Raw genomic sequence first — 13,034 nt, forward strand, 5'->3', positions numbered from 1 at the left:
TGTAGCGGTCAATGGACCGCGACTTGTCAGGCAGACAAGTCGCGCTAGTGTGGACCGGCTCTTAGAGCTATCATGGGAAAAAGGTGTCTCCACTAAAGCTTTATTACCAATCTTTTTCCACAGGAACCCAAAATTTCTAAAATCCAATTGTCACAGGGACAGAAAGCGAGGGGGCGCAGACAGCAAAACAAACGTTACAGGGTTGTTAACCCTTCTCTATGCTATCCTAAAAATGATTATATTATCACTTAAAAAATGTACCTGTTCCAGCTTGCATACAAATTCAACTTACAAATTTAAATAAAAGGCAAAACTTTTTTAGTTTTGGATAGAAGGGAGATGCATTAGAACAGCTGTCAGATTTTGTTGTCCCATTTACCATTATTATTTAAAGTACCGGTAAGGGAAATTATCCAAAATGTTGGGATGTCCCCAGAAAAGTAATAAAAGGTGAAATCTTCCAATGGTGACACTAGTCCTGATGACCTGGGGGTCCCCAAGGAATTCCCTTGATTTACAGGAATTTCCTCTTGGCTATGTGACAGGAAGTGAAGGGACATCTCTGCAATGGGAAAAAGATGGTAGAAAAAAATCTGACCGGGGTTATAAGGTTATAATCCTCCCTTACTCTATGAAAATAAGAATAAAAAAAATAAAAAGTTGTCTATAGTTCTACTTACATGTTATACTTACCTCTTCTGTGCAGTTGATTTTGCACAGAGCAGCCTGGATCCTCCTCCTCTTGGGGTCCCTCTTTGCTTCTCCTGGCCCCTCCCTCCTATCGAGTGACCCCACAGAAAGCAGCTTGCTATAGGGGCACCTGAGCCAAGCTGCAGCTCCGTGGGTTGATTTAGATACGAAGCTGGCTCCGTCCCTCTCTCTCTCTCTTTCCAGACGGCCGAGGGACTCGTGGACAATCGCTGGAGAGAGATGGGACCCAGGTAAGTATTCGGGGGGGGGGGGGGGTGCTGCTGCTACACACAGAAGGTTTTTTTTTATGCATTAAGATAAAAAGCCTTCTGACTTTACAACTCCTTTAAGAACAAACCTACAAAACCTATCTTGTTTGTAACACAGGGACTGCCTGTAAGTGTAAAGAAAAATAAGTTAGCGTTTATACTTTCGTCATCCCCATTGCCTTTGCCTTTCACCTGCAGCGGCAAGTCCAGGACAACATCCCACTCCTTCAGCTGGATGCTGGGGAATACAAGAGCAGTTAAAATCTCATTGGAAGATGCTCTGCCATTAAACTGGAGTGTCCTCTCGCAAGATTGGGCCCACTCTACATTACCCAGGAACCTTCCTGGAAGGAATGGTGACATTGAGCTTAGTAATGAAAAAGATGGGGTAAGTAAATATATCTTTGTACCCAGGTAAATAAACACAGTAACAGTACGTGATTTGTAAAAGGAGAGGGACCCCGGTGAGCAGACCATTCATTGTACTATGAGTTTGGCTTAAAGACTTTGCTGTGATAAATGCAATCTCAGGTCCCCTGGGTCCTGGAAGTAGTTCCTAGATCCTAGACTGGCCTGGCTCCTGAATTTCAGGTTCTAAGACATACCAGTATACTATATCTCCACTTTGTATGCATTTTTAATGCACACTGAAGTAAAAATAAATCTCATTTTCAAATTAGTCCGTTAACATATGTGCTGCACCACTATTTTTGCTAAATACTGCAGAATGCACATGCTGAGAGAAACACAAACTACAAAATGCACAATTTTTGCGCTCTCCTGAACAATTACTCTTCATGATCCTCGAATCTAGATGATTCTGGGAAATTTAAAAAAAACACAAAGCAGTGCAACGCATTAGATAAGTGTGTGTTTATAATCCAATGTAAAATTTGTCTTCCCCAAATCTAATGAAAAATTGTCTAAATTTTAGTGTGCATTTTAAAACCAACTAACTGGCTTAGACTCCATTCACACTAGCGCGACTTGTCAGGCGACTGTCGCCTGACAAGTCGCGGTCGGTTGCCCGCCATTGAATAGTACAGGACCCATTCTAATAGGAGTGACACAAATCGCTCCGACTTAGAAAAAGGGTCCTGTACTACTTTAGGGCAACCTGGAGGTGACTTGCATTGACTTAAATTATATGAAGTCCGTGCAAGTCGCGCCGAGGTCGTGGTGCACTCTGTGCACCGCGACTTCACAGGTCGCCCCACCAAGTCGTGTCGCCGTAGTCTGAACGGGGTCTTATCCAACATGGTAGCCCAAATAAAAGCCTATAGCAGTGATGGTGAACCTTGGCACCGCAGATGTTTTGAAAATACATTTCCCATGAGGCTAAACTTCACTGCAGAGTGCATTAGCATCATGGGAGATGTAGTCCCAAAACATCTGGGGTGCCAGGTTCGCCATCACTGGCCTATAGGAATCACAATCACAGTTCACTTGAAATATCACTAAACTGGATTAGCTATAATATAAAAAAAATTCTACATTTGTAAGATTAGTGTTTTTTACATAAAATGCCATAGATAAAAGATCTAAGGGAAGAAAAACACACTGCATTTTGAGTTGTTACTATAAGTTACTTCACTCTGCACTTTATTTTAAGGGACCATAGTGGTTTAAACATCATTGACATGGTTTACAACCAAGTAGATGATCAGCAACGTGTAGAAACATCCTAGAGCATAGGTTTAGAGAGAGAAAAAAAAAACATTGTATCCAGAAAAGTAAATAAAATTTCAAAATCCCTAGAGGAAAAAAAAAAAAAAAAAAGCAAATTCTATCCACCCGAGAATGTCACCTTACATTACGTGAGAAATGCAACTGCAGCAACATATCTGTCACCGAGAGGATTTGTGCTACATGTTTGCCTATAGCCAGCCACCTGCTTAAGCCACTTAGAGCGAGATGCTTTATCAAACGTTAAATGTACAGCTGTTTTTTTAATGTGTACTATTTGGGCGTTCCAGGCAGTTATCCATTGCAAGAACAAATGCACACGCACATTACATGAATGTCAATCCCAGGCAGAGGGGGAGAGAAAAGAAAAAAGGAAATTGCTCACATTATAAGACAGCAAGACGGTCAATAGAGGTTGGGTTTCAGAAACGTGCTGCACATGCAGAGCTGTCCTGAAATGCTCTGCCATCAGCCTTCACATGACCAGCCACAAGAGAGTTAATGCTGTACACAACATTACAGCCTGGCACACATCTGGGAAGGGGACCCATGCCACCATGCAACCTAGAAAGTGCAAGATCACCTGCTGAACAGAAGGTCTCCACTATTTATCCATATGTATATGTGAAAATAACGCTTTAACAGATGTATGTTTTACTGCTACAGCCAGCATAAAACACAAAAAACTGCACTACATGATGTGTAACCAATATTAGTAACGTAGCACTACTCTCTGCAGAAATACAAGTGCCAGATACATAAAATCCCAGTCCCTGTAAAGAATGTGCTTTACACATTCATGGCATAAAGCCCATAAAACATCAAGGAACCCAGTGAAGAACTAGTCCAACTATAGTACATGTAAACAGTAACGTGCCATCTCTTTGTGCTTTATAAAATTACAACACATAAAAAGCCACCACAAGGAGTACATTATTCAGCAACGTATGTTACAGAATTTGCAAATGCAGAATCCCTACTAGCGCATCCAGAAACCTAACATACATAAATGAAACCCCCTAGGGTTCCTCTAGAACAGGGGTCTTCAAACTATGGACCTCTCGTTGTTCATGAACTACAATTCCCATCATGCCTAGTGATGTCTGTGAATGTCAGAGTTTTACAATGCCTCATGGGACTTGTAGTTCGAGGATCCCTGCTCTAGAAGTTACTAGAAGTTCTGAGCTGTGGCTCCCATTTGATGGTGCCTGCAGAGTTCTGGTGCCAATGCCACTTGGAAGAGTCAGCGCTAGGACACCAATACTTTTTAGCAGAATGTAAAGAGGGCATTCTTCCCACTCACCCCAGGGTCTTTTTTTTCCCCCTCCTTAGCAGTGGTTCCCCAGAAGTTAAGAAAGACTGACAGCCATACAGCATGAAAGACTAATAGAGAAAAGAAAGAAATTCAGCAACCATTGAACATTTGTCAGTGTGAAAACTGCTTTCCTATACAATGTACAGGCAGACAGCTTACACTGACAGTCTGTAGAAGTCGGCTTTCCTGGCTCATACTCAAAAAATAGCAAATGCACTTTTATTACCTGCAAAAAAATGTGCATTTACTATTTTTTTTAAAAAAAAACAAACAATACCCTTTTAACACAGTATTACAATACAACATAACAGGGATTACCAAACTACGGCCTTGCAGCTGTTGCAGAACTACACATCCCATGAGGCATTGTAAAACTGACATTCACATACATGACTAGGCATGATGGGAATTGTAGTTCCTGAACAGCTGGAAGGCCGTAGTTTGGGAATCCCTGCCATATAACATAGAACAGAGCTACAAAATTTAAACGTATACAACTAAATAAAAGAGTAGTATAACAGTACAAGTAATGAAGCACACAAATCAGCCCCCTGCATTTCGGATACCAGCACAGGAAGACATGAAGACAGTTTTTAGCTGTCTAGTAAGGCATGTACACATTTAAAGTGATTACAAATGATCACCTTGTAAAACTACCCATTCAGTTTAAAATAAAAATGAAAAGGCAAAAAACATTTTTGTATAGAAAAAAAAAAATAAAAAAATGCACACCCTTTAACATTTTTTTTATTTTAATAAGTGATCACATTCCCTCTGTTCTCAGCTGCACCCAGCTTCCCAGTGAATGGCTGTGTAGTGAGGGGGGGGGGGGGGTTGGACAAGTCTGATCATTGGAGAGCCCACTGAGTTCCCAGCACAGCTAGAGAACTGACCACCGTGTGTTCTCCTGCTTAGTGCGGTCAGTTATTAGAAAAGAAAGGGGATTGTCAGGAAAACCAGGGATTTCACATAAAGGAAGCAATACAAAAAGAACAGAATACTCTCATACAAGTATATGATACAGAAGCCACATATCAGGAATATGAAGTGTTGGGGTAACACATAGGACACTTGCACAATGCCTCCTCTGCATCAGCAGTACCCCAATTTCCAAGTTGCCAAGTTATCTGTAGTATTGCTGTTCCAGAACCATCCCAGCTTGCATATGAATGGGCCACCTATTCTGAACTACAAGAAAGTTAAGATCACACAGCACAAGCATAGGTGGTCCCTTTACAGTTCAGGAACTTATTTAAATAACCATTCTCAGAATGACAGGATATGCTGGGACTTAATTCAAATGAGAAGTCACTGCAATTATTGCAGGTGTCAAGGACTAGTAAACTGCACCAGGACAAGTCATGTGATCTGTAATCTACACCCTATTTTTTATATCCACGTTGGTATTTTTACTACTTTGATTGAACTAATCCTATCACAGCTACAGAACCACAGCTTGCACAAATGAAATGTCACAGCACAACTACAATACATCTACCCTCCTTCCCTAAGTGCAAACATTTCCATATTTCCAGGGACACTGCTGCTAAAACTAAGACTATCTTACACAAGATTATAATGTGAGGTCCAGAACACACAACATACCAAATCACAATGCTTTCAAGGTGCAAATGTTGCCCCACAGTTCTTCAAGGTGAGAGGACATACATAAGGACTACATTAGAAAAGCAGATAAACATTTTACAGTGCAACGGATTTATATATTTTTTTAATTATATACCTTTCTAATGACGAGAAATACTTCTAAATACAAAAAAATGCAAATCCTGAAACATGTCCCTGGAAGCCAAGAACACTTGGCAAATGAAGAATGAACAGATATGCATTTGACAAGCCAGAAGAAATGATTTCATGGCACAGTCAGTCTTTACTGAAAATTCTCTAATAAGTAGTATTAGAAGCCAAAGTCTGTCCCTAGAAACTAGGCAGAAATGGGAACTATACATTAGAGAACCAATGAATCATACAGGAAAACATTCACAGCACAGCTGATGAGAACTAACATTCTACTGACAGAAAAACTTCCAGAGAGGGTTCATTGTCATCTCACCAATCAAAAATCTTTTTACAGGAGAGATGGCCTGCTGTCACCAAAATCTCAGGGACATGTCTCTACACTGAATCACAGGCCCCTGGCCATACATTATACAGTAAAACCTTGGTTTGAGAGCGCTTTGCAAGACAAGCAAATTTTTTAAATAAATTTTGACTGGATATACAAGCGATGTCTTGATATACAAGTAGCGTCATGTATAAAAAAGAAGAGAGGAGCCTCTAAGTGTAGCAATATGGTTACATTTAATGAAGGTTCAATATTTAGCAACTCACATGGTTGATGATTAAAACAGGCACATCTAAGAATGCAGGCATCTGGGGTAAAGCTGTCCACATAGACCATCCTCTGGACAGCCATCTTCATTATCCCTTCCCCGCTGCACTCTACGAGTGATTCAAAGCCTCGCTTTCAGATCACTCTACTGCAGGCTATTCTTCCCGGTCATGATTGCAGACTGACAGTGGTGAGAGCCGGTGGTTCAGAAGATGGTCCATGTGGACAGCTTTACCCCAGATGCCTGAATACTTAGGTGTGCCTATTTTAATCAACCATGTGAGTTGCTAAATGTTGAACCTTCATTAAATGGAACCATATTGCTACACTTAGAGGCGCCTCTCATCTCTCTTATATTCTGTAGCTCTGCTAGATTTTGCTTCTAATCCCCTTGGGAAGGCTGCATATTGTGGATGGACATTTTATGGTTACACAACCTATCACATTGCTATAATCTTTGTATATAGACTATAAACTGAAGGACTTGTGGAACGAATCATCTGAGTTGCCATTATTTCTTATGGGGAAATTCGCTTTGATATAAAAGAGTGCTTTGGATTACAAGCATGTTTCCAGAACGAATTATTCTCGCAATCCAAGGTTTTACTGTACAAATTTCCCTATAGATTTACCATAGCCATGTAATAGGAGGTCAAACCTAAACACTTTAAAATTTGTATGCAATCAGGTAGGCCCTAGTACTACATAGTTGAAGGTAAACCTAAAGGAAATTGAAGAACATTACATAATACATGGCCAGCTTTTGTCAGCATTTAATGATCTAATAGAGGATATTTGTACAGCCAATACTGAAATCCCAGAAAAAAAACAAAACAAAAAAAACCAAACACCAACAACTCCAGGGGTAAATCACACAGTGGACCCACACAGATTAATAGGATCATTCAATGTTACTAAATTTATTGTATTAAAAGACAACTTGCAAATTGGAGGTCCATTTGATTGAATTAGAGAGTTCAATTGATTCTGACCCTTGGGTATTGAAACTTTGTTAATCACGAGAACAAACTGCCTATCAATTTCCTGCCTGGTTTTGATTAATCATTTAAATACACAAATGTCATTTTAATTCAATTTTAGGGCCCATTGCTACCAGTGGGTACTGTGAACGGAAGGTACGAGGTGTAGTTAGAGTGCATAACATTGATGACTTTTTTTTTTTAAACTATTAGAATGTCACAAAACAACATTTCAATGTGGTGTGGCACCACCGCCTAACATGCATTGTGACCGCATTGGGCACCACCGCCTAACATGCATTGTGACCGCATTGGGCACCACCGCCTAACATGCATTGTGACCGCATTGGGCACCAATGCCTAACATGCATTGTGACCGCATTGGGCACCACCGCCTAACATGCATTGTGACCACATTGGGCACCACCGCCTAACATGCATTGTGACCGCATTGGGCACCACCGCCTAACATGCATTGTGACCGCATTGGGCACCACCGCCTAACATGCATTGTGACCGCATTGGGCACCAATGCCTAACATGCATTGTGACCGCATTGGGCACCACCGCCTAACATGCATTGTGACCGCATTGGGCACCAATGCCTAACATGCATTGTGACCGCATTGGGCACCAATGCCTAACATGCATTGTGACCGCATTGGGCACCACCGCCTAACATGCATTGTGACCGCATTGGGCACCACCGCCTAACATGCATTGTGACTGCATTGGGCACCACTGCCTAACATGCATTGTGTGAATGGGCCCTCAACGCATTGACAAACCACATGTTGCATTGCTTGATGCTTGCATCATTGATAAATCACTTTGTTTGCGATCGCTCATATCGCTTTATGTACGGCCATTTCAAAACTTGGGGTTATAAACACAATCCTGTGAAGGTTATAGCACAGCTAGTCTTTACTGGTATCCTGACAACTGATAACCCCTAACACAAATCTTAACAACAATGTCCCTGGAAATGACAGCAGTGAGTATCACCATTAACAGGTCATGAAGACTGTATGGTCTGTGCTGCAATCCTTTGATTGCAAAACAAATCTAGGGACAAACCCAAGAACAAGAGACGATCACCGATACAACACAGATATCACTGGACAGTCACTGAAAGGAGAAGGCAGGAAGGAGCATTATTCTCACAGCTGACAAGCACTAAAATCCCAGTGACAATCCAGGGAGAAAAAACTTCCATGGCAGGGACCTTCCAGCAACACTGATCAAATCAAGATTGTTACCATACCATACCGTACGGACTGGCCACAAATCATCATTGGCAGTGAATGAGCAACAAGATGTAACCATTTCTATACAGCACCAAGTCATGTATAAAAATGTAACCATTTCTATGCAGAACCATAAGAAAATGTAACCATCTCTATGCAATATAGAATATAGGAAAATGTAACCATCTCTATGCAATATAGAATATAGGAAAATGTAACCATCTCTATGCAATATAGAATATAGGAAAATGTAACCATCTCTATGCAATATAGAATATAGGAAAATGTAACCATCTCTATGCAATATAGAATATAGGAAAATGTAACCATCTCTATGCAATATAGAATATAGGAAAATGTAACAATTTCTATCCAGCAATACAGAAGTAAATGTAACCATTTATATAAAAGCACCATAAATGTAACCATTTCTATGCAGCAATATAGAACATAGGAGAAAGTAACTATTTCTATACAGCACAATACAATATGAACTATTTCTTTGCAGCAATATATATGAAACTAACGATTTCTATGACAGAAGACCCATAGAATCAGATAAAGATTTCTATCACACAGATGGTGTGCACAGCAATCCAAACTCCGGGGTAACCCATTAGAAGCATGTTATGGGGGGTAAAGGTACAGCTGGCCTTCACAGAAATCCTGAGACAAGGGATATCCCGGGGACAACATTTTATAAATTAAGAGACATCCCTGGAACTGACAGCGGTGGCAGATAATGAAGATTTTACATCTGGCACTAAAATCCCACGATCACAAAAAAAAACATCCAGGGACCAACAAAAGCTCCAAGGACTGTCTCTAGCAGATGGAAGATCATTTACACGATATACATTTATCCATCCAGGGACAAACATGAGGGCCAGGGACTGTCCCATGGGAGAGTAAATTTCGTTTGCATTATTAAATATGTATAAATTCACGGACAAACATGGACAGTCCCTGGGAAAGGGAATTTTACAATTTATAATGCATTTATTTAGGAAACATGACAATCATTTACCTTATTAAATATTTACCAATGGATGAACATGAGGACCAGGGGACTGTGTTACTATCTACATTCAGGGATGAACATGAGGACCACAGACTGACCCCTGGGAGAGGGAACACCTCAGAGGGAAGGGGGGGGGACATGTATGAGTCCGAGTGAAGTGGAGAGATGACTGCTGAGATGAGTCCCCCTGGGGGGTGAAGCAGAGGACAGGGATGGAGAGGAGTCCCTCCAGGGTGAAGCAGAGAACAGGGATGGAGAGGGGTCCCTCCGGGGGTGAAGCAGAGGACAGGGATGGAGAGGAGTCCCTCCGGAGGTGAAGCAGAGGACAGGGATGGAGAGGAGTCCCTCCAGGGTGAAGCAGAGGACAGGGATGGAGGGGGGTCCCTCCGGGGGTGAAGCAGAGGACAGGGATGGAGAGGAGTCCCTCCGGGGGTGAAGCAGAGGACAGGGATGGAGAGGGGTCCCTCCAGGGTGAAGCAGAGGACAGGGATGGAGAGGGGTCCCTCCGGGGGTGAAGCAGAGGCCAGGGATGGAGAGGGGTCCCTCCGGGGGGTAAAGCAGAGGACAGGGATGGAGAGGAGTCCCTCCAGGGTGAAGCAGAGGACAGGGATGGAGGGGGGTCCCCCTGGGGTGATGGAGAGGGGTCCCCTTGGCTTGGGAGAGGAGTCCCTCCAGGGTGAAGCAGAGGGCAGGGATGGAGAGGGGTCCCCCCGGGGGTGATGCAGAGGGCAGGGATGGAGAGGGGTCCCCCCGGGGGGTGAAGCAGAGGCAGGGATGGAGAGGAGTCCCTCCGGGGGTGAAGCAGAGGACAGGGATGGAGAGGAGTCCCTCCGGGGGTGAAGCAGAGGACAGGGATGGAGAGGAGTCCCTCCGGGGGTGAAGCAGAGGACAGGGATGGAGAGGAGTCCCTCCGGGGGTGAAGCAGAGGACAGGGATGGAGAGGAGTCCCTCCGGGGGTGAAGCAGAGGACAGGGATGGAGAGGAGTCCCTCGGGGGGTGAAGCAGAGGACAGGGATGGAGAGGAGTCCCTCGGGGGGTGAAGCAGAGGACAGGGATGGAGAGGAGTCCCTCGGGGGGTGAAGCAGAGGACAGGGATGGAGAGGAGTCCCTCCGGGGGTGAAGCAGAGGACAGGGATGGAGAGGAGTCCCTCCGGGTGTGAAGCAGAGGACAGGGATGGAGAGGGGTCCACCTAGGTTGATGGAGAGGGGTCCCCCTGGGGGTGAAGCAGAGGACAGGGATGGAGAGGAGTCCCCCTGGGTTGATGGAGGGGTCCCCCTGGGGGGTGAAGCAGAGGACAGGGATGGAGAGGAGTCCCCCTGGGTTGATGGAGGGGTCCCCCTGGGGGTGAAGCAGAGGACAGGGATGGAGAGGAGTCCCCCTGGGTTGATGGAGGGGTCCCCCTGGGGGGTGAAGCAGAGGACAGGGATGGAGAGGAGTCCCCCTGGGTTGATGGAGGGGTCCCCCTGGGGGTGAAGCAGAGGACAGGGATGGAGAGTAGTCCCCATGGGTTGATGGAGAGGAGTCCCCCTGGGGTGATGGAGAGTAGTCCCCATGGGTTGATGGAGAGGAGTCCCCCTGGGGTGATGGAGAGGAGTCCCCCTGGGGTGATGGAGAGGAGTCCCCCTGGGGTGATGGAGAGGAGTCCCCCTGGGGTGATGGAGAGGAGTCCCCCTGGGTTGATGGAGAGGACTCCCCCTGGGGGTGAAGCAGAGGACAGGAATGGAGAGGAGTCCCCCTGGGGTGATGGAGAGGAGTCCCCCTGGGGTGATGGAGAGGAGTCCCCCTGGGGTGATGGAGAGGAGTCCCCCTGGGTTGATGGAGAGGAGTCCCCCTGGGTTGATGGAGAGGACTCCCCCTGGGGGTGAAGCAGAGGACAGGAATGGAGAGGAGTCCCCCTGGGTTGATGGAGAGGAGTCCCCCTGGGGTGATGGAGAGGAGTCCCCCTGGGGTGATGGAGAGGAGTCCCCCTGGGGTGATGGAGAGGAGTCCCCCTGGGGTGATGGAGAGGAGTCCCCCTGGGGTGATGGAGAGGAGTCCCCATGGGTTGATGGAGAGGAGTCCCCCTGGGGGTGAAGCAGAGGACAGGGATGGAGAGGAGTCCCCCCGGGTTGATGGAGAGGAGTCCCCCTGGGGTGGAGAGGAGTCCCCCTGGGGGTGAAGCAGAGGACAGGGATGGAGAGGAGTCCCCCGAGTTGGGAGAGGAGTCCCCCTGGGAGTGAAGCAGAGGACAGGGATGGAGAGGAGTCCCCCTGGGTTGATGGAGAGGAGTCCCCCCTGGGTTGATGGAAAGGAGTCCCCCTGGGTCCCCGGTTCGGGTCTTACCTGATGAACATGAGATGAGGAATACAGCGAAGGCCAGCTTGGCGGCGGCTCCCATGTCTCCGGCCTCTCTCTCTCTTCTCTCTCTCGCACACAGACGGGGTGGGGGAAGGGAGAAGCGATGCGGGTGTCAGCGGGTGAGGTCCAGCACGTGCGGCGGGTCACCAGCCTGAGGGCAGGGTGAGGAGAAGTAGCAGGCGGGAGGCCCCCATGGAAGAAGTCACACATACACCGGGCAGGGTAATAGAGGAGGCGGCTCAATGTCTCCGGTCGGGCCTCTCAGGGCGCCTCTTCATGTAGCAGCATCCTCCGTCTCCTCTCATCTCCTCTCCGCCCCATTCAGCCGCCACCGAGCCCCCCGAGCCAAGATGGCGGCCCCGGACGATTGTTTTTGTTTTCTCGCCTCCTCCTCCGCGACTACAGCCAGGGAGGGGCAGGGCAGCTCAGCGAGAACGGGTGACGGGCGGGGACACGGACCAATCAGAGATGAGGAGAGGAGGGGCGCGGGAGGACGATACAATGAGGAGGGGGAGCGGAGTGAGGGTTTCCGGAAAAGGCGGGGCGGTGAGAGGAGCCGTGACGTATAGATCGGGGCGGGGCAGTGCCATGAGGGAGAGGGGTGATATGACAGAAGTGCTATCTGTGCAGAGAATGTATAGAGAGGAGTGTGTATAATGTACAGAGGAGAGAGAGGAGAGTGTATAATGTACAGGAGAGAGAGGAGAGTGTATAATGTACAGGAGAGAGAGAGGAGTGTGTATAATGTACAGGAGAGAGGAGTGTGTATAATGTACAGGAGAGAGAGAGGAGAATGTATAATGTACAGGAGAGAGAGGAGAGTGTATAATGTACAGGAGAGAGAGGAGAGTGTATAATGTACAGGAGAGAGAGAGAGGAGAGTGTATAATGTACAGGAGAGAGAGGAGAGCGTATAATGTACAGGAGGGAGAGAGGAGAGTGTATAATGTACAGGAGAGAGAGGAGAGTGTATAATGTACAGGAGAGAGGAGAGTGTATAATGTACAGGAGAGAGAGGAGAGTGTATAATGTACAAGAGAGAGAGAGGAGAGTGTATAATGTACAGAGGAGAGAGAGGAGAGTGTATAATGTACAGGAGAGAGAGGAGAGTGTATAATGTACAGGAGAGAGGAGAGTG

At 46.0% G+C, this 13,034-nt stretch overlaps 1 protein-coding gene across 1 annotated transcript in view; it reads right to left on the bottom strand.

Annotated features, from left to right (window-relative positions):
* Nucleotides 1-12,314, bottom strand: part of ACVR2A (activin A receptor type 2A) — a 99,836-nt gene extending 87,522 nt beyond the window's left edge. Inside the window, exon 1 of the mRNA XM_082260342.1 lies at nucleotides 11,882-12,314. Within this exon, the coding sequence (XP_082116468.1) occupies nucleotides 11,882-11,936 (55 nt within the window). The 5' untranslated portion in view covers nucleotides 11,937-12,314. The remainder of the gene's footprint in view (nucleotides 1-11,881) is intronic.
* Nucleotides 12,315-13,034: the final 720 nt, after the last annotated feature.

The sequence above is a fragment of the Pelophylax lessonae genome (assembly GCF_965119305.1).
Source record: "Pelophylax lessonae genome assembly, chromosome: 6".
Taxonomy (NCBI): domain Eukaryota; kingdom Metazoa; phylum Chordata; class Amphibia; order Anura; family Ranidae; genus Pelophylax; species Pelophylax lessonae.